The sequence below is a fragment of the Microtus pennsylvanicus genome, chromosome 6 (assembly GCF_037038515.1).
Source record: "Microtus pennsylvanicus isolate mMicPen1 chromosome 6, mMicPen1.hap1, whole genome shotgun sequence".
NCBI classification, from domain to species: Eukaryota; Metazoa; Chordata; class Mammalia; order Rodentia; family Cricetidae; genus Microtus; species Microtus pennsylvanicus.
Window position 1 is genome coordinate 118,404,712 of NC_134584.1, and position 26,143 is coordinate 118,430,854.

Below are 26,143 nucleotides of genomic sequence, written 5' to 3' on the forward strand. Positions count from 1 at the left end.
CACACATATGCATACACACAAACACCCCAAGGTTCACAAAACATTTCAGAAACAAGGACAGAAGAGGTGTAAGAGAAGGATATCGGGGGACCAGAGCAAAACAGTGCTTTCTGGACATGACAGGAAGCTACGCTCATGAATTCAGAGCAGCTATGGTTGCCTGCACGTGACCAGGCCACTCAGCACTCCGTCAAGGAGGCGCATGAGCCCCTCCCTCTAAGAAGCATTTGCAGCCTTGATTGGACTAGAAGAGCAACAAGCATCCCCTCACAATCCTCACTGGGACCACGAATGCAGCTCAGTGGTAGAGCATTTGCCTAGCATGTACATGACTGAGCAGTCCATCCCCAATACTGGAGACAAAACCCCCAGTTCTTCTTACTGAATTCTCTTCCATTCCAAGATGACTGGGAGGTGCCCAGGGGTGCTCTATGCTGTATCATCTCTATCATTTCCCAGCTGCTGACTATTAAAGTCCCTGTCACTCCCCAGCTGCTGACTGTTACAGTCCCCAGTCATCAGTCTTCATCTTTGCCATGGGGTGCTGGTGACAGAAGGCCACCTTCTCTGTGTGGGGCCCCACACTGACGGCTTTTGTGTGTGCTCACATGGAATTCCCAGGATGGATGTGGGTCCTGCTGGGCTCCCCACTCACAGATCAGGAACTGCAAAGTTCGAGTGCTTAAGTAACAATGCCCGGGTCACCTTCCTGAGACTGGCTGGACCGTAGCTGTCACTTATGTGAGTGTCATTTCTTAGGCCGAGGACTCTGCATTTGTCTCATTGGGGGTTCGGCTGTTTGAAATTTCCCCATTCGGCCAGGCATCTTGCTGCACCTCTAATCCCAGCTCAGGACGCTGAGTCCAGAGAATCATGAGTCTGAGACCAGAGGGCCCACCCTCATGTTATCCTGAAGTAATTGTATTGCTTCTTACCCCTGGTCTTGTCCCCTTTAAACCACTATTGTTCTCCATCTGTTCTTTTATCATTTCAAAGACAGTACTTCAAAAAAATACAGTATTTAAATCTTTGACATTAATCTTTACGCTAAGCATAAAACCAAGTGCTATCCAAGTACTAAGCACACACCGGTGGTTTATTCCTTTTCATGGCTGAGCAGTACCTCACGGCATGGATTTACCACAGTCTGCTTAACCATTTACTCGCTGAAAGATGTCGACTTCTTTCTAGATCGCAAATGACTCTCCTACAAATATCCATGTGCAGATTTTTGTGCCTGGGTTTTATTTTCATTCTGTAATAGCTGGCCTCAGGTAGCAAACGCCAAGCTACATGTTTAGAGAGTGCTATCTTCCCCCATTGGGCTGTGTCTCATTGTGATGCTTCCCTGGCTCTGAATTAGTACGAGATGACCATTAAGACCAGCTGGCACAACAGTCGTCTGAATAGGGGGCCGTTGTCAGAGTGCAGCTTATAAATGCTGCTTCGGGTGTGACCTGGTCTTCGATTTCTTACCATTATGGAACAAGGGTGTAGACTGATGACATCTGATCTATATGTTCTCCTATAGATTGTGCTTTGGGTGTCAGAGAATTCTTTGCCCTGCGTGTTAAAGTTCTTCAAAAAGTTCTATGGGTTTGTGTTTCTCAATTAAGTCTATGGTCAATGGTGGATTAATTTTGTTTTGAGTGTAAGGTGCAGGCTGAGGTCATCTGTTTGTCAATGGGTGAATGATTGCCCTAGCGCCATTATAGAGAGGCTGGCCCTCCGCCACCAAGCTGTAACTATATAAACGTATCGCTTGGTCATATCTGTGTAGGTCTGCTTCTGAGTTCTCTGTCCATTGATCTGCACCTCTCCCTCACCCTCCCCACCCCACCTCGGTTACCATAGAAACAGTGAGTATAAAACCTCAGGTGCACACTTCATTTTTCTTTCTCAGGTGTGTTTTAGAGGCTGGGGTCCTGCTCCATGGGTGGAGTGCTTCCCTATCATGTCCATGGCTTTGGTCCCCAGCACCTAATAGAACTGGGGTAGCAGTACACACCTGCCATCCCAACATTCAGTAGGTGGAGACAAGGTCACTCTCAGTGACATAGGGGGTTTGAGGCCAGCCAACGCTATATAAGACCCAGTCTCAAAACAAAGATGTAGAAAACAATTTTAGATTTACTTTAAATAGAATAACCTTTATGTCTTCCAACATTATTTTTTATCAGAACATAGTTTCCACATTCTAAATATTCTCACTTGATATACACATAAAACACATATACATACATAACACATATATACACATAACACGTACACATATAACACAAACATAACACATATACACTTATAACACACATAACACATACACATATAACACATCACATAACACAAATGCACATATAACACATGTACACATATAACGCATCGCATAGCACCTATAACACATACACATTACACATACACACATAATGCATAAACACGTATAACTCAAATATACACATAACACATATACACACATAACACATACGTGTATAATACATATGTACATATAACAGCGATCAGCAGATCACTCCTCACACACAGGTGGCTGTGGGTGCCACACTAACTGAACACTGTGTTTCTTCCCTTTGCTGGTCTCAGTTCTTGTCTGTAACTCATGAATGCAGGCTCACACAGGTTCACCATCTCCACCTTTGCCAGCCTTTTCACGTCCGTGTGCCTCAGGGAACAGCGTTCAATTCACTGAGTGAGAGGACACATATGAAACACACAGCCTAGCCTTTTGTCTGCTGCAGAGCCAGGCCTCTGTTGGTGGCGGTGGCCTGGAACTCACGCCAACCTTCCTGACTGCCTCAGGTTACCAAGTGCTGGGGTTGTAGCTCCCATACCCTTCATAATTCATGAAAGTCCAAAGACCTCAAAGCCTTCGACATCGTGAGCCTATCAGGAGCACTGATCTGTCTCCCAACCCAGCATTCCTTTCGGCAGAGTGACTGAGGCACTGGCTGTCACAGATCCTCCCTTCCCTCATGACAGACAGCACTCATGAGCAAGCTGATACCCTTCATGCCTTTGTATGAAGTCAAGCTGAGCCCTTCCTGACTCCTACCCTTCATCCCCTGCCCGGTCACCCAGCCCCACAGACGCCAGTCAGCCCACCTCTAAGTTTGAGCCCCTGCAAAGTTGTCTCTGCACCCCTCAAAAACACCAGCTGGGCTTAGATTGTTTTCTCTCTGCTTCTCAAACTTGGAAGAGGCTGTAGCCAGGACACCTGTGAGCCTGGCCTGCCAGCTTGGCCCCTCCTCACTAATCAGTGAACCTGGCTGGTTCCTGGGCTCCTGCAACTCAGGAACATAACAGCCCTGTAACCCCCATTCTCTTTACCCCATCACTGCCCTCAGATAAGCCCCCCAAGTGGCACTTACTCCCAGTTTCATTAAGTTAGCACACTTTATTTCCACTAAGTAAGCCGCGGGCGTTTCCATAGTCCTATATAATAGATTTCCCCTTTGATCAATAACATCAAACAATTTACTACCTCATTCATTGTAATGGCTCCCTGTTGGATTCTGGTTTATGGATGCCCCACCGATGGACCAACCCCCTATCAATAGACATGTTAGTGGCCCCTGGTTTTCATTTTTATAAATATTACGATAGTAAAAGAGGGCACTAGCCGTGTTTCTTCATGACGTATGTGGAGGTCTTTGTAGATAAGCTTAAAAGCAAAACGCCTGACCCAACAAGTCATAGATGTGCCATACATAGGAAGGCCACGGCTACCACATTTCAGCCACCTGGTTTTTGAAGACAGGGTCTCTCTCTGGCCTAGAACTTGCCATGGAGGCTAGTCTGACCAGCTAGTAAGTCCCAGGTATCCCCCTGTCTCCATTCCCAGCCACTGGTATTACAAGCACATGCTACCACACTCAGCTATTCAAAAAACAAAACATACGTGAGTTCTAGGGGTCAAATTCAGGTCCCCATGCCTAAGGTAAGCACTTCATTTAGTCACCGCCACACCACAGTCTTTTTTTAATAAGTCCTTGGTGCTTTCTAATACCTTCCTCTCTGCCCTCCATCACTGGACCAGTGTGGACTGTTGATGACAGAGGAAGGTGGCGCCTGTGGACACAAAGAGGGTTAGACCCGGAAGAGGGGTCACATGAGCAGTGAGGCTCTGAAGGGCAGTTGGATAAGGACCAGAGTTCTGCGTGTTTCCATGGGTATGGGCTGGAGCCCGCGGCAGAAGCACTAACAGAAGGCTTTTAGAGAAAGACTATGAGCAGGGGTGAACACCTTTAATTCAAGCACTTGGGAGGCAGAAACAGACAAGGTCAGCCCAGTCTACATAGTGAGTTCCAGGCTTCCCAGGGCTACGTAGTGAGACCCTATCTCAAAAAAAGAATTTAAAAAAAGGATAAGACAGGAGCAAATTCAACTGTGCCTTGGAGCCTGCTTTGTGTGTTGATGACTCTATCCAAGGGTTTGCTTTAGCTGGCAGGTCCTAGCTGGGTCTAGAAGCTAAATGCCATCCAACCCTGTCCTAAGCCGCTTGCCATGGGGATGTGTGATAAACAGGCATCCATAGTGCATTACAAATGGCCAGAGGTCAAAGGTCAACCTCTGCCCTATGAGGTTGGCAAGATTCAACGTCCCACCTGGGGGAACTGGAATCTCGTGATCACTACTCTGGAGGGCCCCCTGGGTCAGAATCTCTCCCTACATATCTGCTCAAGAAGCCCCTTGATTGGCCACAGGATAGTCCAATGAGCAAGGGGCTCATGGCCATGGCTAGCGGCATGAGTCCAATCCAGCCCTCTACCACCAGATCCATAAAGGATTTTGAAGCATGTGTTTTCTACCATGATTGCATCTCAGCAGTGCCCACTATATTGTTTTTTTTTATTGCAAATGCACTGTGTGCTCTAATGTGTCTACGTCTGTGCATCTTCTCTCTCAATGCAGGACGGGAGGGGTAAGGAAAGGGGGCCTCTCTTGTGAAGGAGTCAGGGCCAGGGGTGTGGGGGAGGCTTCCCCTTGTTTTGTTTCTGTTGCTATTTAAGTTAGAGAGTCTTGAACATGATGATAGAATTCAAGGCTGATGGGTGGGAAGGCGGGACAGGAAGTGACACACTGAGCACACTGAGGAAAGGCGAGGATCCTGAAGGAAGGTTCACCTTGAGCCAGATGGAGCATAGCTTTCTGTAGCAACCAACACAGGAGAAAGGACTTGCTGCTGTCCACACTGGGAATGTCGAGGACCTCTGCCCTCCTGGGCTTTCATTCTCCTGGAGTCAGGCCACCTGAGCAGTTGCTGAGGGAGGAGAGATAGTCTGGGGCAGACTTCTCACGGGGACCTGAGCATCTGGTGCAGAGGTCTAGGGTAGGGCTGGATGCTGCAGCCCGACCAGCTCAAAGGCGATGCTGATGAGGCAGGTGCCCGGGCACCTTTGCTAGGAAGGGTCTAAAACTCGGAGAGGGAAAAGAGCCCTGCCTGGAATTCTGTCTTGACAAATGAGCTTGAACCTGAACACAGTTCTAATTGATCCAAATGCAAGATGTTCTGTCCTTATTGTCTAAGACCTGTGGAGAAACCCCACAAGTGATAGAGCTCTGGGGACCTTCTTGGGGGTGGGATGGTGACACTGGACCCTAGCTGAGAGACCTAGTGTCCGTTGTCCATGGATCTACTGGGTGCCCAGGCACGAGATGTATTTACTGAAGGGTGAGAGATGAGCAATTGTCAAGGAGAACAAAGAGCAAGCAGGCCCACCCTTCTTTTATGTAAAGGATTATCAGTTGCTAATTCAAAAATTGTAGAGTAATGAGAACTACATCAATAATCTTCATAATAATTACAGTATTTAGTGTTACCCTTGAATGCATTCCGAGCAAGGTCTGATTCAATTAAGCTGCAAAATGTTATTATGCTTTTTCCATGTTTTCCTACAAGGTGTGAGCGTGGGACCAAGGTGCTCTCTCATTCATCTCGTCCTGGGGGAGTGTGAGCGCCACTGTTCATAGGCACAGGACTTGGGGGGGGGGCGCTCCTGCAGTAGTACTGAGGTAGAACCTCAGTAGATGAGGAGTGCTACCTGGGAAGGATCTCACACACACACACACACACACACACACACACACACACACATACACACACACGTACATGTACACACAAACACATACCACTGGGATTATCTTACAGCAACCATAGACATTTTCAGGAACAACTCAGTGTGAAAGCCAAGCATCATTAACACCTGGTGGGTAGGAACCCCAATGCTGCTGCTCAAAGACCCAAGAGAATGGCAGAGCATGTAGGGGCACTTGCTCCTCAGTAATGAAGTGCAGGATTCTCTGCAATTCCAACGTCCAGGGAACCCAACGCCCTCTGCTGGCCTCCATGGGTATTTGCACATGCATGACAAACATGTACATAGTCGCTCGTATAGACACATACACACAGATACACAAATAAAATGAGTCTCTCCTTGCCTTCCTTTCTTCTTTAAAATAAAAAGACATGCAATTGTGAAGGAGTGTGCTAGGGTAGGGGTCAGGGGAAGTTGGAGGAGGATTTCGGGGAGTGACCCTATTTCTTTGTATACACTTATGTAATTCTCAAGAGTAAAGAAAATAATTTAAGCTTCTGCAGTGTTTCACAGTCTCACGTCTCCAGGACCCCAACAGCTAATGAACAATTTCCAGCCAAAACACCAGGACAGTTGAGAAGCTTCAGTTGGATAAGGGGACAATTAGGAAATTAATAAGTACTGATTGGGACACTTGTGACTGCAAGAGACATCAGCTCTCAGTAATTCAGGGACCAAGGGTTCTACTGGTGGGACTATAGATCTACGAGAGATGAGCTGACATAGGAAAAACCCCAGAAGAACAAAGCTTGTCCCTTATAATGAGATTCACTGTGACAGCCATGGCTTCTTTGTCCATCTTCTCTATGCAGTACTTAACACTGTACATCAGACAGAGTATCATGTGCTGGGCATTCAACTGGGCGTCTTATTAACAGTCCTTTGAGCATCCCTGTAACCTGAATAAGGCGGCTTCTCTTAATTACCCCCATTTTGCAGATAAAAAAATTGAGCTGCAGCCATACAGATAGCTCAATGAATGAAGGGTTTGCTGAGCAGGCACAGGAACCTCAGTCTGGATCCCTAGAACCCACATGAAGAGCCAGGCACGATGGCACTGGGGGACAGAAACAGGATGATGAGGACCTAAGTCTGAATCCCTAGAACCCACATGAAGAGCCAGGCACGATGGCACTGGGGAACAGAAACAGGATGATGCCTGGAGCTGGGTGGCCAGCCAGTCTACACAAAACAGTGAGCTCTGTTCACCGATTGACCCTGTCTCAAAAAACCAAGTGCAGAGTGATTGAAGATGACACTCTGCATGGACACACAAGCATGCACATGTAACCAACACACACATGTATTCAAACACACACACACACACACACACACACACACACACACACATATATATATATATGTATATCACAAAAAAAAGCAATATTGAATCACAGAAGACATTAAGTGAATGGCCCAGCCAAGGAGATAGAGCATCTCATGGCATTGAGCACAGTTGGTTTCTCTGCTGGTCTCTTAGTGTGGTGGGGGCCCTTGGGGCCTTCTTTCCCCAATAGACCTGCTCTCTATAAAGGCACCCTGGGATCAGAGCCCAGAAAGGAGAAAGAATGGTTCAGCCAGTCCTCCTTCTGCCATGACGCCCAGTTCCCAAGGGAACAGTGCTCAGCCGTCCCTTCTCCCCATGGGACTCAGATGTTCTCAGGAAGTGTGTGAGCCACTCAGGAAGACGCATGTAGCTATGCCCGCAGGAATTGCAATTGGGCCCACGGGAGTGATTGGAAACAGGAACCAGTGGTGCAGACATAGACAATGCCTTTCAAGCGGAGGCATCTGGGGATTAAATACAAATTAGAAGCCGCAAATCAGTCCCCAGTATGAATCTATACAAATCCCTCATAATGAGAGCACAGGTTTCTCTTGTCCTTATTTGTACCGGGCCTTGGTATCAGAAGCCTAACCAAGTGTGTCGTTCCCCCAGACTTGGGCAATTAAAGATGTTCTCTCCCTGCCTGCAAAGGCTGTCAGCGTGTGCAAGAAAGGCCCTGGCACCACAGGCTCTGGGGACTCTTTTAGATCCTGCAGGAACTCAATCAGCACCCCATGAAAACTGAGAATCAGGAGGCTCCTCTGTGAGTCCCACCCACCCTTTGTACTCTTGAAAAGGGGACTTCAGTGACCACCTTTCCTTGTATGGACGCTGAGTTGGCAGCTCAAGGATCTAGTCAGGAACATGCGTTTCCACACACGTGAAAGGTGAGACCGGAGGTCATGTGTATGCCCACAGTGGCCTGGACCCACACCCCTTCTAATAGCCACCGTGCACCCAACTATTCTACTCATAAGTCTGTATCTCAGGGAACGAGCAGATATGGCTTGTACGTGGGAGCTCATGGCAGCGTTGGTCACTGAGGCCAGAGCGTGGGAGCAACCAGCAACCAGCAACTGTCTGTGGGTCAAACAGCACACGACGGAATCTACGGGAGCACCCTTTGATCATCCAAAGGAATGAAGTGTCAGCCTGTGCGGTAACATAGGGAAGTGCAGAGAAAACAGGAAACCAGACACCCAAGACCACACTGTGTAGCCCACGGTAGGCAAACCTGAGGCAGAAGGCAGGTGGGTTTCTGCCCGGGGAAGGAGGGACATATAAGGGTGTGAGGGACACTGGAAATGAATATAGAGTTTCTTTTGGAGGAGATGAGACTGTTCTAAAGTTGATTGTAGAAAAGTTGTTTGCTTATTTTTTTAAGAGTAGGTCTCATTATGGAGCCCTGGCTGGCCTGGAACTTTCTATGTAGACCAGGCTGGCCTTGAACTCACTGAGATCCTCCTGCCTCTGCCTCCTGAGTGCTGGGATTATAGATATATACCACCTCATATATATGTCTGGACATCACCAAAACCCATACCATTGTATAATTTAAATGGTGGATTCTACAGTATATTAGTTATGCCTCATTAAAGCTGTTGGGGAAAAAACCCATAGCCTACGTCTAAAGGCAATAGATGCAGTCCCCCTGAGGCCCACCTGTCCGTGAGCACTAGATAAACTTGGGTCTTCTAAAGATTTGAAGCCTCTTTAGTTACTTTGGCTTGAAGTACATCTGTTTCCCATCACAGTCTTCGGGGGGGCACTCTTAAGATATGAGAAAACAGAGCCCCATCTACACAGACTCAAGAGTAGGGAATTCAGCTTTGTTGTTTATCCCAGCATCTGCCATAACCCCGGTGTGTGGACGCAGATGGTGGAGGAGTCAGAAGGAGTCATTGAATGTGGCTCTTGCTCTGCTTTATTTTTCTCTTAAGGACTTTGGAGAGGTTGTTGTTTTATTATTTATGAATCTGTGTACAGTCTCACTGGGAACAATACTTCGGAGAGCAAGGACTTCCTATGCAGAATCCACTATTGTGTATCCAGCATCCATGGCAGGGCACAGCACAGCACTGCTGGTAATGTAGACACATTCATACATACCACAGACAGGAGCCTGCATGTGCATGTGTACATACACACACACACTCCATAGCATGTACCAATGTATACACACACACTCCACAGGGGGTACCAATGTGCACACACATGTACACACACTCCACAACAGGTACTCATGTGTATGCACACACATATACACACACATACACACATACTCCTCAACAGGCACCCATGTGTACACACACAAACAGGTACCTTTATGTATACACATACATGAATACACACTCAACAAGCATCCATGTGTACACACACACACACACACACACACACAACAAGCACCACGTGTGCACACACTCTGCAACAGTGCATTCATACAACGCTGCTTTCCTGATTCCTAAATCTTAGTGAAAGCAAAGTGGGACACAGGAAGTTACGAATTTGCCCATGGGTAGAGGCCAATTAGAGTCCACTCCTCCTGTCCATGCAAAACTACATTAACCAAACCCCAGTGTAAGTGGGGCAGACCGTATTATTTTTGCTGAAAGAGGGCCGGTGAGATAGCTCAGAAGGTGCAGGTGCCTGCTGCTAAGCCCAACAACCTGAGTTCAATGCCTGGGTCCCACAAGATAGAAGGTGAGAGCCAGCTCCCACAAGATGTCTTCCGGCTTCCACTCATGCACCGTGGAACCTGCACCCACAGAGAGAGGCATAGACACATGAGCACACACATGTGTGCTCACACACACTCTCTCAAACGCACACATGCACACACAAACAGATGTAATACAGTTGCCTAAATGGCCACTCTTTGTCTATACTCAAGTTGGGGGCCAAATGCAGATCTCTACAGAAAACTGCTTTCTTCTCAAAATGAAATCATTTCCAACTATCTTGTTAAAAGGACAAACTTGTTTGGACATATCCCTTCACTTTTTTAAAATGTTTTTTTAATATTTATTTATTTATTATGTATACAATATTCTGTCTGTGTCTATGCCTGCAGGCCAGAAGAGGGCACCAGACCCCATTACAGACAGTTGTGAGCCACCATGTGGTTGCTGGGAATTGAACTCAGGACCTTTGGAAGAGCAGGCAATGCTCTTAACCTCTGAGCCATCTCTCCAGCCCCATCCCTTCACTTTTTATTCTTTCTTCAGATTTATTTATTTTATGGGTGTTTTGTTTACATGTATATCTATGAACCACATGCATGTGGGGCCACAGAGTCTATAAGCGAGCACAAGACCCCCCCGAACTGGAATTACAGAGGATTGTGAGCCATCATGTGGGTGCTGGAAACCAAGCACAGGTCTCCTGCAAGAACGGTGTTCTTAACTACTGAGCCATCATCTCTCCTGCCCACCTTCATGTCTTAACTCTTTTGAGAATTCCATACATGCCTGTTGTGTTCACATCATTTCCACACCTCCCTCCCCCTACCCCAGCTCCCCCTACAGAACTCAACTGAAAGAGCTGCTGATGTCCACCAAAATAGGATGCCCAAGTCTAGCCTTTGGGTGGGGGAAGGGGGCAGGAACAATGTGGTGTATCTGCTCTGTGGGTTTATTTTTATTTTTCTCCCACCGTTTAACATGCTATTTGCGGCACTGTTCCCTGAGGCACTGCTTTTCAAATTTCTTTTTAGCAGCAAAATTTTCCCCAGCAAGATCTTAGGCAGAAACTGTAGCAAACCAAGCCTAATGAGAGGTTCCTGGGGCAGTGTGCGTGCTTGTTATCCAGAGGGAAAGCTTGGGTGCGCAGGTGGGACTTCTGGTCTACCTTTCAAGCATCCTTGACTCTTGAGAACAGACCTTGAAATCACTGCTTTGGTTTCCTGTTGGCCTTCCATTGCTGTGTTCATCTTATTTTGTAAAGAGGGGGGAAATGTTATTTGAGATTTTCCTTCTTTAAAAAACCTATTGTTTTTCAGTCAGATAGTGTGTTGGTGTGGAGGGGTCAGAGGCAGAACCTCTGACCATGGATCATGGTTTCTGTAACTTTGTCCACTCACAACCCCTTTGCACCCAAAAATATTGACATAGTCTTGAATATGCATGTATATAAAACAGGTTACAGGAGCAGCCAGATGGCTCAGTGCATAAAGGTGCCTGCAACCCAACCTGAATACCTGAATTGCATATGGTAGGAGATAATGAACTCTAGAAGGTTGCCCTCCAACATCCACACACCCTCTATGACACAAGAAGGCACAGTCGAGAGCATGTGTGAGTGGGCACATGAATGCGCCCCCCCCCACACACACACACACATTTTAAATCTTTCACAGAACACTGCTTCAGGAGAGAAACAGAATGGTAGCCAGTAGAAGTTAATGTCCAGCAGAACAGGAAAGGGCTTTTGATGGTATTTCCTTAAGAAACGTTCACTGTTTAGGGGCGTGCATGCAGTGGGGGAGGGCAGTCATGTGGACTAATTAGGCATGACTTAGAGTCACTGACAGCAAAAGGGGCTCATTATTCTGTCTGATTTTTAGTAAAAGTTGCCTTTAGTAGGATACAAAGGACAAAAGAAGAAACATCTGTGGGACTCAGGTCACCAACAGGTGTAGCTTACCCAGGGAGAGCTGCGAACACCTGCCAAGGTGTCCCCACTGTGGCCATTGCTGAGAGCAGAGAAACCACAGGAGGAGGAGGAGGCTGGTGTGAAGGCGAGACTGATGGCAGCCACAGGAACAACTCAAGGAATGGGAGCAAGGCTTGGAAACCGGCCAGAAACAGAACATCTCCTAAGCTGTCTTGGGTGTCACAAAAGCCCTTCTCGGCTTTTCCTCTTGATGTCTACGTTAGCTGGCCTCCTGGGGCATGATGGGTTTCTCTGAGAATGAGTCAGCATCCAGATGGGGGCAAATGGCCCCATGTTCAACTGCTCAAAGACTTATAACCCTCTGAGTTTTGATATGTGTGTGTGTGTGTGTGTGTGTGTGTGTGTGTGTGTGTGTGTGTGTGTGTATGTGAGTACATGTCCATGCGGGTGTTCACCTTGTTTCTGAGACAAAGTCTCTCACTGAAGCCCAAAGTCCTTGTCTCATACACACACACACACACACACACACACACACACACACACACACACACACCAGAGCTGGGGTTACAGACACGTGCCACCCCGCTTTTTACATGAGTGCTGGCGATCTGACCTAGATTTTCATGCTTATGGGTCAGTAACTTTACTGACTGAGCTGTCACCCCAGCACCCCCATAATATTTTCTGATGCATTGTCAATCATTTCTGAGGAAGGTCTGTTAGTGTTGAAAAATAAAATGGCCTTTATTTAGATATCTGCGCTCTATGCTCTTTCAAACATCTATATAAATGTTTATATGTAATATCTACTTTGTACATACAAATATGTATGTAATATGATAGCTATTTATGTTAAGCTGCATAGTTTTTCATTGTGTCTTCTGTCTTTAGTGTGAGTTAGGGGTCAAGGGTCACTGTCTTCCACATGTAATACATTAACCATCCAGTGTTGACTGAAATGATCATTAGCTGTAGACTAAAACGCATCTAAAACAAAATCAGCCACTGTTATGAAAGCCGAGGAAAGAGTTTCAGAACTCATGGACAGCAAATAGCTGGATGTGTGTAATACGTGAAGCGGAGCTGTGCCTGGGGAAACCATCCCTCTCATTTACACAGTGTTTCTGGCAGAGGCCTCGGCAGGCAATGGACATTCTGTGGGTGTTTGTTAAGATGAATCCTTGCATCTCACCACCCTGCGTGGGTTGCTAATTATAGGGGGAAGGAATCCAGGTAGCTAACACTGTAGGTCAGCATCATTAGCCCTGGCACTGAAGGGTCTGTTGGTAGAATACAGCAAGGATTAGCAAGTCTCTAAGTGTTGGATAAACATCACCGAAAAGAACAAAGCTTTGTTCGTATGTGCGCGGAGAAATAAAATGCATATGCACACAACCTCATTATAAAGTAGACTGTGGGAAGAATTAAGTGTCACGGGGGTTGAACCACCTTGTCCAATTTATTATGAAGAATTTCATATCTTATAGAGCCAAGTTTGTCCTTGTTATCAATGCTAACAAATTCTAATCCCTGTCCTGGTGTCTCTTCCTGTGACAAACACCCTGACGAAAGCAACTTGTGGTGGGGGGAGAGGGGGTTTATCTGGCCTATTATTCCCAGTTATGCTCCACTAGTGTGGGGAAGTCGAGGCAGGAACTTAAAGCATCATGTCCACAGCCAAGCAGAGAGAGCAGTGAGTGTACCCATGCCGCCTGTTTGTCTGCCTGTGCTCAGGCGGCTTCCTTCACTCTTCCATTGTCTCCTGCCCAGTCGAGGAGATGATACTGCTCACCTTCAGGACAGGTTTCCCTACATCAACTAGTAACCAAGACAATACCCTACAGACATGGCCACAGGCCAAACTAACTGATAATTCCTCAGCTGAAATCTCAGGTAAGTCTAGGTCATGACAAGTTGGCGTTTCAAACTAACCATCTCATCCATTACTATCTACGCTGTGTGCCGTGCCAAGCTCGTTCAGTACACATTATCTTATTTATATCCATCACAGTATCTGCCCATTCAGCTCTGAGCTGGAGATTAGGTTCCTCCAGGAAGTCATATCCTTTCTGTAAACACAAATTCATGAACGTGTTTGCTGGGTAAATTCCTTATAGGTTTTTACCTTGCCTCTTTATCCTCGGAAATAAACAAGGATTAGAACACTTTCTGATACTTTATCTTTTAATTTTACAAAGCCAAGGCCCAAATGAGTGAATGGCAGCGTTGCAAGTTCAATGTCAGCTCTCTGGACGGTCCGTTTGCTGTGCAGCTGCAAAGCCAGCAGCTCCAACAAGAAAGACCCTGGCTATCCTCTGTTCTTCCTTCCTGCCAACCTGCAGCTTTCGGGGGGCAGGGGGGACTAAGCTGAGTGCCCAGAGAATGTTACACTCTCCGGGCTAACATGCAGACCAACTGTTCTATGGAGGAAAGACATCATTCTGTACTTAGTAAATTCAAGTCCCTGAAAGGAGCCTGGAGAGGAGAAAGGAGCTCTTGGTTCAGTGAGAGACCCTGTCAAAAAAACACTAAAGAATGACTGGGGAAGACACTTGTCTTAGTGAGGAGGTTTCTATTGTTATGAAGAGACACCATGACCACAGGAACTCTTATAAAGAAAAACATTTAACTGGGGCTGCCTTGCAGTTCAGAGGTTTAGTCCATTATCATCATAGTGGGAAGCATGATAGCATGCAGGCAGACACGGTGCTGGAGAGGTAGCTGAGAGTTCTACATCTGGATTGGCAGGCATCAGGAAGAGAGAGAGAGAGTGACACTGGGCCTGACTTGAGCATCTGAACCCTCAAAACCTACCCCCAATGACATATTTCCTCCAACAAGGCCGTACCTCCTAATAGTGCCACTCCTGGGCCTCTGAGGCCATATTCATTCAAACTTCCACAACACCTGACATAGGCCACTGGCCTCCACATGCATGGGTACGCACAAAAAAGTAATTACTTAAAATTAAAATAACCCAGGCCCCTCATCTGTCTGATGAAGACCTCTGTGGCCAGTCAACCCCATCCTGATGGTCATTACAAAACTCACCCACTTTCCAAAGAAAGAGGATGGCATCGTTCAGCTCAGAAGTGAATGAACTCACAGGCTTCAGCGCGTCCTGAACCACAAGCCCACACTGGTTATGCAAAACTATGTTTTACATCTGGTATTTGATTTGCCACACTGTTTAACAGAAGAATAACTTTATCTATTTTTTTCCCAATTAAAAGAAGTAATGTTACAATCCATAACTCCTCGAGCTCTGCTTTGGTAAATTAATGCTTATCTATTGTTTTTAAATCACAAAGTGAACATGGCTATAGAAATGTAAAATGGTACTATTTCATTTTAATCTATTTAATTTTCCATTCTTGAGTTACATAATGGGGTTAAAACATTGAATAGAATTAATAGAATGAGTATTTAATTAAGCAGTAATGAGTTTCTAAATGGATGCTTGAAAAAAAACTGGCTTCACAGTTATGCAAGAATCAGATAATAGTCTTAACAAAGAGTATAATAACTGTGTTGAAATGTTTTTTATACATTTAAAGATTTTTATTATTTTTTCTGAATTCTCTCAGGAGTGTTTGAACATAACCCAGTTTCTTGATTTGCTTTCGGGCAAATCTGGGTGTCTTTTCCCATCTCCCAACACCGCACATCGAACTCTACCCACGGTGCTCTGCCAAGTCCATTGCGAAGTGATTCTCACTGGAGCGTCTGTGCTCCACCCACACCTCCTTCCTTCCCAAAGGCTCTGGCTTCCTCTGCTTCTCTGGTGGCCTGGCCTTTGCCCCTGCTCTTCCAGGTTCCAGGAATGAGTGCTTGCACCCCCTTTATCTCATTAAAGGGTTCCTCTTCTTTCACCTTCAGGGGATTCTTCCCTGATGAGCTTCTTCCAACTGAGTCTGATACCTGCCCCCGCCAATCAGGTGCTGCAGACGCTCCTAGAACTATGTGGCTTCTCTTTGAGCCATTAACATCTTTTTATGGCTATACACGTCTCTTCTGTCTCTCTTTCGGGTCTACAAATCCATGATAGAATATACGCTATCTGCTTTGCTTACTAGACTCTGGGTGACTCTGGATGGATAATGGTGGAGACTACATGGTTGGATGAAGGAGAAATGAAAATCGGACAAATGGATGTGGGGATTGATGGGTAGTTGGAGAAATGGACAATCGAATTACTGAATACATAGGTAGTAAATGGATGGAGGTTGAGTAGTTGACCAAAGGATGGATGGGTGGTGGGTGAATGGCTGGATAAATGGAGGGAGGGAGGGAGGGAAGTAGGAAAGGAGGGATGGGTGAATGGAGGGAGGGAGGGATGGATGAATAGAGGGAGAGAGGAAGGGAGGGTGGGAAGGATGAATGGGTAGATGACAAAATATAGCTATGTCTAAATAAGGTCCATCTATAACACACACGAGAGTCTCTAGGATGCCTCTACATTCTCATTCTGTGTTCTCATTCTGTGTAGAATATTTGCCCACACACAAACATGGTATCCTATGGCAAGCCCTTCAGTAGTTGTGACAGGCATGAAGATCTCACAGTTATGAGAAAAGCTGCACAGTCTAGACTCACATACCAATGACCTATATATTGACTTTATCAATTAATGACCTCATTGGTTTGTCCATCCCATCTTCAAAGCCAACCATGTGCTAGGCACTGTGTTATACTGTGAGCATCAGGTCTCATTCCTCCACCAATTACCACTAGATTTTAGTGCTAGGCCCTAAGATGGGGAGGGACCTCTCAGAATCTAGGACATTTTTAGTTAATTTCCTCACACCATAAAATGTCATTTTTAAAAGAAATCCTTAAAGCCCATAAAATTACGGAGAGTCCAGTGAAGACCAAATTTTAAGAACCAGACAAAAAGCACCTAAGGTCTGTTTGTCAGGGTACAGGAACTGACAGGATGACCGTGTGCCATTTTAATATATGTGATGTATACTGAGAGCATTATTAGATTGGATGTGGTCCAGGTAGTCCAGCAATGGCTGTCTCACTTCCGCAAAGCTATCCCTTTGCTTGTATTCTCTCTCGGCCCTCACTGCTGCTTCCACTTCCTGTAGTTAAGACCATTCCTTTATTTGACAAGTGGCTTCTGAGTCCCTTCCACGTGAGGAGCTGGAGCCACAGTCACCTCAAGTCACAATCTATCTATTCAGTACTGTTGTCCTGGCCATGTGACAATCAACTGCTTTGTCTGGACATCCTCTTAGGCACAACGTCCTCTCCGTTTAACCTGGGACATGTAGGACATCGCAGGTCACAGTTATCTACCCAGTTCCCTAAACAACAAGTATCACAAGAACTACAAGGGCTCCTGCAATGAGGAGGGACAAGGCCTCAGAGTCCTGGCTGCTGGTATGCCAGAGGACTAACTTGAGTGGCGGATCCCGGGTGGGCTCGGCAGCAGACTGACTGAAAGCAGAGCTTTCTAAAACCTAAGAGACAAGGCTCTCCTTGATTCCCTGCAGGATTTGGAGCAGGAGCCTTCATCTGATTTCTTCTCTACCTTTCTGCAGTCTGAAGTGATTGGGGGCATGTGTGTCATCAAGGCCATCCTGGACACACGGCAGACAGAAACCATTGATTACAATGCTCTACCCCACTGGGCCCAGATGCTCTGAAGGCCCCTCTATACCAATTCCGGCTGCCTCCTCCACCCACAGGGGCTGACAGTTACATTGACACCTAGACTTGAATTCATCATGTCTCTCACCCCGGTCTGTACATTAGAATTATCTGTGCTTCCTGCTGAATCTTTGGCCTGGTCCTAACCAACTGAAGTGACGTAGGACCCAGGCATCATTAGACCTCATAGGAAACTCTTATATGCAGGTAGGGCTCAGATCCATAAGCCTGGTTTGGTTTCTTCATTTGTTTTTTTGTTTGTTTGTTTTGTTTTGTTTTGGCTTCTGTGTAGCGGCGTAAACGAATGCAGACAGTTTGTAAAAATATATATAGTTTTAATGTAGAAATAGACTTACAGAACCACCGTTCCCGCGGAGACCAGGAGAGTAGAAGAGCCAGCTCGGAGCACGCTCGCCAAATTTATAGGCAGACATTAGCCCGAGGCGAACACGCCCCCTAAGGGACGGGACTTATCCCTACACTTCTGTTTTATTTGTTTGTCTTCTTTTGAGAATAGAAAGACTAAAGATAGGGCTGGTAAACTTTCCTTAAACAGGAATCCTAGGGATGAGGTCAAAATAGTAACTTCTGGATCCATTTTATATAATCCCCCACGGTCCCCTCCCACAGCTAAGTCCCATCCTGGTGTGCATCCCTGGACCCTTACGATTTGCCCAGGTTTGCAGAGATGCCACAGACAAATTAGTTTTTATCCCTGCCCCATCCCCCCAACCAAGCCTCAATATGGAGGCTCGTGATTAATGATTTAAAAGTCAATGAATCAGTGACTGTTTGCAAAACCTCATTTCTCAAATTACTCCTCTTTGAACACAAGGCCTTTTTGACATCATCTTACCGTGTCTGGATTCTCACTGCTGCTAATTGAAATTCCTACCTATTTCCTCATCTTGTCAGCATCTCGGTCCTGCTCGTTTATGAGATATTTGCAAACAGATTACTGTTCACCTGAGTGTGTCAGAGGTAAACGTCAGAACAATACTTCACACTTCCCACTCAAAGGAAATGCGCTCATGGTAGCTCATGAGATTCTCCGTCGGTGGGAACACTCATTTTTCACGAAATGATTGATCCCCACCACACCTACATGCAACAAGTTTTTGAGATGTGGTATAAATGAAAACCGAGGCTCCCAGCTGCAAACAGCTGCATTTCTTAGCAAATAGTCTTTTAGTCTTGCAGGCTGTGAGGGAGTCTCAGGGTGTGACTGGGCAGGTTGAAAGGCAAACACTGGGTGTCGGGCCCCAGACCCTCCACCCCAGTCCCACCCTCTATCTGGTCATCACTCATTCAAGGTGAACAAAGCTGTAAGAACAGCACATGCAAAGGCTGGAGAGATGGATCGGTAAGGTACTCTGCCCCGAGCGTGAGATCCTGAATCAGACCCTTATAACCCTCGTTAAAACGTCAGACATGCATTTAGAATCCCAGCGATGGGGAAGCCGAGACAGGAGGATCCTTCAGGCTCCCTGATCAACCAGTCTGGCCTATTCGGTGAATGCCAAACCAATGACAGACTCTGTCCCGAAGGCACCGAGGATGTCACCCTGAGGCTGTTCTCACACGTACCCATACAAACATGCACCCACAGGCACATACACACTAGATATAGTAATTCATGCAAAAAAGCCCACACATACAATGGCTCACACTCTACCAGCGTTCGCTTCTTATCCAACAATAATCCAGAAAAAAATGCTCTTGGCTCAGGGATGCCCTCTCCATGGAAGACTGGAGACCTGAACTTCTTTGTTCTATTACTCCCCACTACCCTTAGGGTCTCCTAGCTGTGTGCATTGTAGGAAACAGAGGGAGAGAGAGCAAGAGAGGAGGCACAGCTGCTCTCAGCCCTCTTCCCAACCTGGCAGCATCCCCACGCTCTGCAAGAGCTAAGTTTGTCCTCTGGCCTTACCGGAGTCCAGGGAAAGCTGATTTGTGGAATACAGCATCTTCCTAGCCAGAATCCCTGCATTGTATATTATTAATTGAGATGATAAGTGGATCATATCTCATGTAGTGCACACAAGAAGAGCTCTGTTACTGGTATCTGCCAGATACATTTCAAAACACTGACTATCGCCTGCTCTGTTTGCAGTTCCAAGCCACGGTGGAGGAAGGAGCTGTGGGAGTTATTGTCAATTTGACCGTGGAGGACAAAGATGACCCCACAACAGGAGCATGGAGGGCCGCGTACACCATCATCAACGGAAATCCTGGCCAGAGCTTCGAAATTCACACCAACCCACAGACCAACGAGGGCATGCTCTCTGTGGTCAAGGTAAGGGTGGCCCCAGCGGCACCTCTGTCCTCCCATGAGTAGCTAGGGCCCTATGGAAGTGTGTAGAATCAAAGAGTTGAGAAAGTCACAGAGAAATTAATATTCTGCTCTCCCCCGGAAGATCAGAGAACACTGTGGGCTTAGAGATTTCTCTGCCTCACACTTTCTTCCCTGGTAGGTGACACCATTTGTACCTGAGGCAGGGAAGGACAATAACGAAGGGCAGGGCAGGACCCTTGATCTCAAGTCCCTGTGTGCCCACATTTTCTGTTCCTCAGTTTACTCGTCTATAAGAAGCCACTGTTAATAATTCAGGGTGTCTCTCACACTCCGTTCTGCTTGCTGTGACAAGAGGTTGTGTTTCTGGGTAGCTGTCTTGGTCTCTTTCTTTGGCTGTTATAAAAAAAAACACTCTGGCTGAAGCCACGTAAGAGAAAAGGGGTTTAACTTTGACTTAGAGTTCAGGGTCATCATAGTCCTTCCCTGGTGTGGGCATCCCAGCAGCCAGGGCTTGAGACAGCTCTTCATCCTACATCTGCAGAAAAGAAGCAGAGAGCAAGGAACAAACACACCCATGGTGTTCCGCCCCTCTTCTCTGCCTTGTACAGTCTGGACGCCCTGCCTAGGGAATGGTCCCACCCACAGTTAAGAAGTCTTCTCATGTCAAATAACACAATCAAGATGATCCCCGCAGGTGTGCTAGAGTCCCACCTCACTGACCTCCTCAATGGCTGGTCAGAAGGTGCATATTTGTTAGCTAAAGTTCTGCTCGCTGAAGTCCATGGAACCCAGAAACTCAAGGTCAAGTGAGAGTTTGTGTCTGCACAGATGACGCCACCTTACTCTGTCCCCATCCAGTGTAAAGGGGGAGCAGCTCCCCCATTCACATGGCTCAACGTCATGATCAAATGACCTCCTAATGAACCCCTTGTCAATGCCCTCACGTGGGAGCCTGTGACTTCAGAATGTGAAGAGGGGGACATGTCCAACCCGTGGCACTGTGAGGACTTCATGAACAAATATATAAAATGTTTGGGGCAGTAACAGCTACTTCCAGTCTGTGACGGATTAGTATTGCTGTGATAGCAGCAAGCATGAATTTTGCAGCCAAAGATGAGTGTGGCTTGATTATTAGAAGTCCAACAAGGGCCTCACTGAGTGAAACTGAAGGTGTGATCAGGACTGGTAAATCCTGGGGGCTTGAAGGGAGATTCCAGCTCCTATTGCTCCCAGCTTCTATAGGCCACCTGTGGCCCTAGTCTCACGGCCTCTTCCAATATCTTCAAAGTATCTACAACCTCTGTGTTGCTGCTCCCTGATGACCATCATCCCCGCTAACACCTTCTACCTTACGACTCTATCAGGTCCACTGGATGATCCAGGATAATCCCTTATCTCGGGGCCTCTCCTTTAACCACAGCTACAAAGTCTTTTTTGCCTTAGACTCTTAGAATCGGTAGCTATGGGAGCACTGCCCTGCCTGCCACTGAGTCCCTGCTAGTCTTCTTACTGTGGTGAAACACTGGCCCAAAGTAGCTTGGGGGAGGAAACAACTCACGTCATCTTCCACTTCCAGGTCACAGCCCATGGCTGACAGAAATCAGGCCAGAAGCCCATGTAGAAATCAAGGATGAGACGGTGGGGCTAATCTAATGGGAGCTCACCAAAGCAACTGGACTGGGACTGATGTAGCATGTGATCAAACCAGACTCTCTGAACATATTGTACAAGGAGGGCTGACTGAGAAGCCAAGGACAATGGCACTGGGTTTTGATCCTACTGCATTTACTGGCTTTATGGGAGCCTAGTCTTTGTGAGATGCTCACCTTCCTAGACCTGGATGGAGAGGGGAGGACCTTGGACTTCCTACATTGCAGGGAACCCTGACTGCTCTTTGGACTGGAGAGGGAAGGGGAGGGGAATGGGGGAGGGGGAGGAAAATGGGAGGAGGGGAGGAGGTGGAAATTTTTAAGTAAAAACAAACAAATAAGGAAAAAAGAAATCAAGGATGGACATGGAGGAACATTGTTCTATAGATAGACAAACAGACAGATAGGGTATAAGTAGGTAGGTAGATAGAGTATAGATAGAGTATAGATAGAGATGATATAGGTGTATCTTTGTATCCTTCTTACACACCTGCCTAGGGATAGTACTGCCCACAGTGGGCGGGACCCTCCTGCATTAGTTAACAAACAGTGCCCCACAGCCATGGCCATCATCTGATCCAGACAACTATTCAACAGAGGTTCCTTCTTCCATGGAGATTCTATGTTATGTAAGACAGACACAGAATCCTGTGAGCTACTTCTTCAGATCAGTACCAGAGCTGTTAAGTATGACCAATCACAGATACTTCTGTATCTAGAGGACACAGAGTCTGGGTTCCTGCCTTTCCCAACCTCTGGGTCACTTCCTCCCTAATAAGAGTGCCAGAAGAACTGTTGGGAGATCCTGGCACCGACAGTGCAAGGCTGTTGCTTTCAAAGGGGTGAGGGCATGGAATACCATCGCCATGGCCATCCTCTGAAGCTAGCCCTGGGTCAATAAAGGATGCTTTATTAACTTTCCAGTCCAGCAGCTTCATGGGAAAACTTTAGTAGATACATATCTGTATCCTGCATCATGGGGTAGGGCTTGGTGGTCCCTAACATGTGTTTGCCCAGACTAGAGGAAAATAAACATCATGGCCCGAAGCCACTTAGGGGAGAAAGGCTTTATACAGGATCTTCGTCTGCCTCCTGCCTCCTCTCCTCTGAGAATGCACCACAGGAAATCACATAGACCCAAATTTCTGCCTCAGGCTCCTGTTCACGTCATCATCCCAAAATGGGTACACACTGAGGAGTCTGCTACTTGTTTGTGCAGGGACCACTGTGTTGGGACGTTTATCCCGGCCCTGTCTAATTGTCTCCCTATGCATCTTAGTAGCAGGAGCCCCTCCCAGAAAAGTCACTCTCGATGCACCATGGTTTCTGTGGTTCAGAAAGAACGTGACATTTGATGGGCAGGAACATCACCTCAACTCCTTTTACAGCAGGGTTTCCCGTGTGCTCTCTGATGTAGCCAGGGGCACATGGACCATCGGCCTCTTTGCAAAATCCTCTGGAGGGGTCTTCAACAGGACTGCCCACTGACATGGGGACAGGACAGCATCTTTGTGTGGGACTGACGTGGGTGTGGCCTTCTGTCCGGTGACGAGCTGTAGAGCTCTCGCATCAGGGTGATGATTGATACACTCCTCTGTGGAGAAGGCCTAGCACCCCACATGTCTTGGACCTGACTCATTCTGGTGTCCCCCTCTACTAGAATAGTCCCTGAAACCAAAAGATTCTGGGAGTATCGTAGACAGCCAAGTTCACGGCACAGTCCCAGACCCCACATTCTTTTCCTTAGAGAGGACCCCTGAAATGGCACAAGACTTAAGCCACAAAGCCCAGCACTGTCCCCAAGTGTTCACAGCTGCTCGTGCAATGCCAGAGGGACTGTGTGCAGAGTAAACACACTTCATAGTGTGTGCCTTCCTGACGCCCTTCTGTCTGCTCCCCAGCCCCTGGATTATGAGATTTCTGCCTTTCACACCTTGCTGATCAAAGTGGAAAATGAGGACCCACTGGTACCAGACGTCTCCTATGGCCCCAGCTCCACAGCGACTGTCCACATTACGGTCCTGGATGTCAACGAGGGTCCAGTCTTCTATCCGGACCCCATGATGGTGACCAAAAAGGAGAATATCTCTGTGGGCAGTGTGCTGTTGACAGTGAACGCCACGGACCCTGACTCCCTGCAACATCAAACCATCAGGTGGGTGAGAAGCTTGGTACCCATGGATGGTAGGGAGCAGGAAACCACCTTCCTCTTTGGTTGCCAAAGCTGGTGGAGCTGGTTGCTGACTGCCTGCTGTAAAATGCTATTCAGTTAAATCTACTGTCCATCTGGATGTGTGGGGGGAAAAGAAGTTTGAACCTGATGGAGCCAAGGGACTCTCAGTGAGAGGACAATGTCCTTATCCCTGATTGCAACTGAGGAAAGGACTGACTTCAGAGCTATGTTCCCAAATGACCTAGCCAAGTCTGGAGGTTCATAAAGAAGAGCCACTCTGTGTGGGCTTCTGCATCTCAGAACCTGATGCTCTGTGAAAGGCATTGGTTGGTTCCTTTGGCAGATGGAGGCATTGTGAATTCCAGCATGGGCTTCTCACCCAAGTCTGGAGAGCTGAATCTGTGCTCCTGGCTCCCAGAGAAGGTGTGGCAGATCACAGCTGTAATTTCAGCACTGGGGGGGGGTCAGAGACAGGAGAGTTCCTTACACTTGAATTATTATTGTTTACACCTACATGTGTGTAAGTATATAGACACAACTTTCTCAGTCCACTTAGCGTTACTTGTATGTGTATGATTTCAGGGCTGACCACTTGATATTGGATAACCACTGAGGGGGCCCATCCCTGGGAAATGCTACTTCTCCCTCCCTCAACATTCCTTAGTGGTCTTTGTCTGGAGATGAGGGTCTTTGAGATTTTTCCCTTCCATGTTAGTCTGTCTACTGGCACTGGCATTGTCCATGTCGTTTGGGCGTCAAGGGTGTAGCATCCCTGCTGTTTCTAGGAGACACTCTCAGAACAGACTTCCCATTCTCCTGGCTCTTAAAATCTTTTTGGCCTCTCTTTCATGATGTCCCTTGAGCTTTAGGTGCGGGATTTGTACTGTAGATATATGCCTTGGGGCTGGCTACCCCACGAGAAGTTGTCCTCTGTATTTCGATCCTTTGTGGTTTTCTGTGAGTTTTGTGTGTGTGTGTGTGGGTGGGTGGGTGGGTGGGTGAGTGGGTGTGGGTGTGGGTGGGTGTGGGTGTGGGTGTATTTTCTTGAGAAAGCCTCTTTAATGAGGAGTGAGAGCTGTCCTTACCTGTGGGTGTCAGGACAGATTTTAGAATGCAGTTAGGAGTCATGCTGGTCTAGTAAAGTTGCAGTAGTAAGTCCACTAAGATCCACGGCCTCACTAGATTGGCTAGGTTTCTTGTACCAGGAATGATTTCTCCCCCACTGAGTGGGCCTTGGTTACTGCCAAGACAGAAATGTCGCTATTGCACCTTTAGGAATTGCTGTGGGCAACACAGTCAGGTAGGACCATTGGTTACTTCTCCTCTTGGTCAACTTTCCTTCCGGTACTATGAAAGCTAGTGTTCCTCAGGGAGGAGGCTTCGGGTCAGATGAAGCTCAAATCATCCGAGTCCTGCTTATGTCTTAAGCTCTGTGCCGCAATTCACAGATGGTCTTTACATAATGAGATTTCGATAAATGGCTGACGTCGAGTGCCAGCAGCCAGAGGATGCCCTCGCCGGAACACTGTCACACATGACCAGGTCACTACACAGGCCCAAAGACAGGTTGTCTCTGCAAAGAAAGTTTCAAGTTTCTCCCTCTAAAACACCATCCCCTTGTAGAGAACACAAATGATCAAGACTTAGACACACTTGTAATAAATCAGTTTTTTTTTCTTAATTTGAAAGCTTTAGAGACAAGCTCCTGACCTTGTCTCCCATACAGCGAGCTGGCAGGGAAAAAGAGGTTGTTTCCCACCCCCAAAGTGGGTGTCTCTTCACTTCTAGACTGTCTGAGTTGCCAAGTGAACTAGAGGATGGTGCAAAATACTAGCACCTCCTCTGACAGTGAGAATGAGAATCACCTTTCCTCCCCTGTCTTCTCATCCCCCTCCCCAGCAAAGGAAAAGGCAATTTAGCTGTCAAAGAGCATTCTTTAAGGACTTGGTTGTGAAACCTGTAACTCAGCTAAAGGCAGCTGGGCAGACACAGCCATCTTTAGGGATCCTTACCATCCCTTTCTGTTTCTACAACAGAAGGATGAGGCAGGGGATTCCTGCAAGGGGGAGGGGGAAAAAATGACCTGCAGTGGAGTTAGCATTGCTAAGCCTGGGCTCTGCCTTGCTATCTCAGCTCTGCTGCTGCTGGAGAACAGAGGGTTAATAGAGTGGGGGTTCCTGGGACAAAAGCCACAGAGTCCACATCAAAGGCAGACAGAGGGAGGGAGGGTCCCTCTGGGTTCTCCAGTTGAACCCAACTCTGGGCTGAAATAAGCAAGGGATTAATTTGCTGAGAGAGTCTGTGGCTGCTTATAAGATAGAG

At 47.0% G+C, this 26,143-nt stretch overlaps 1 protein-coding gene across 1 annotated transcript in view; it reads left to right on the plus strand.

The window, feature by feature from the left end:
• Cdh13 (cadherin 13) overlaps positions 1-26,143 on the plus strand; it is a 959,427-nt gene that overhangs the window by 861,789 nt on the left and 71,495 nt on the right. The window contains exons 9-10 of the mRNA XM_075977426.1: positions 19,817-19,999; positions 23,550-23,803. Coding sequence (XP_075833541.1) covers positions 19,817-19,999; positions 23,550-23,803 — 437 coding nt within the window. The remainder of the gene's footprint in view (positions 1-19,816; positions 20,000-23,549; positions 23,804-26,143) is intronic.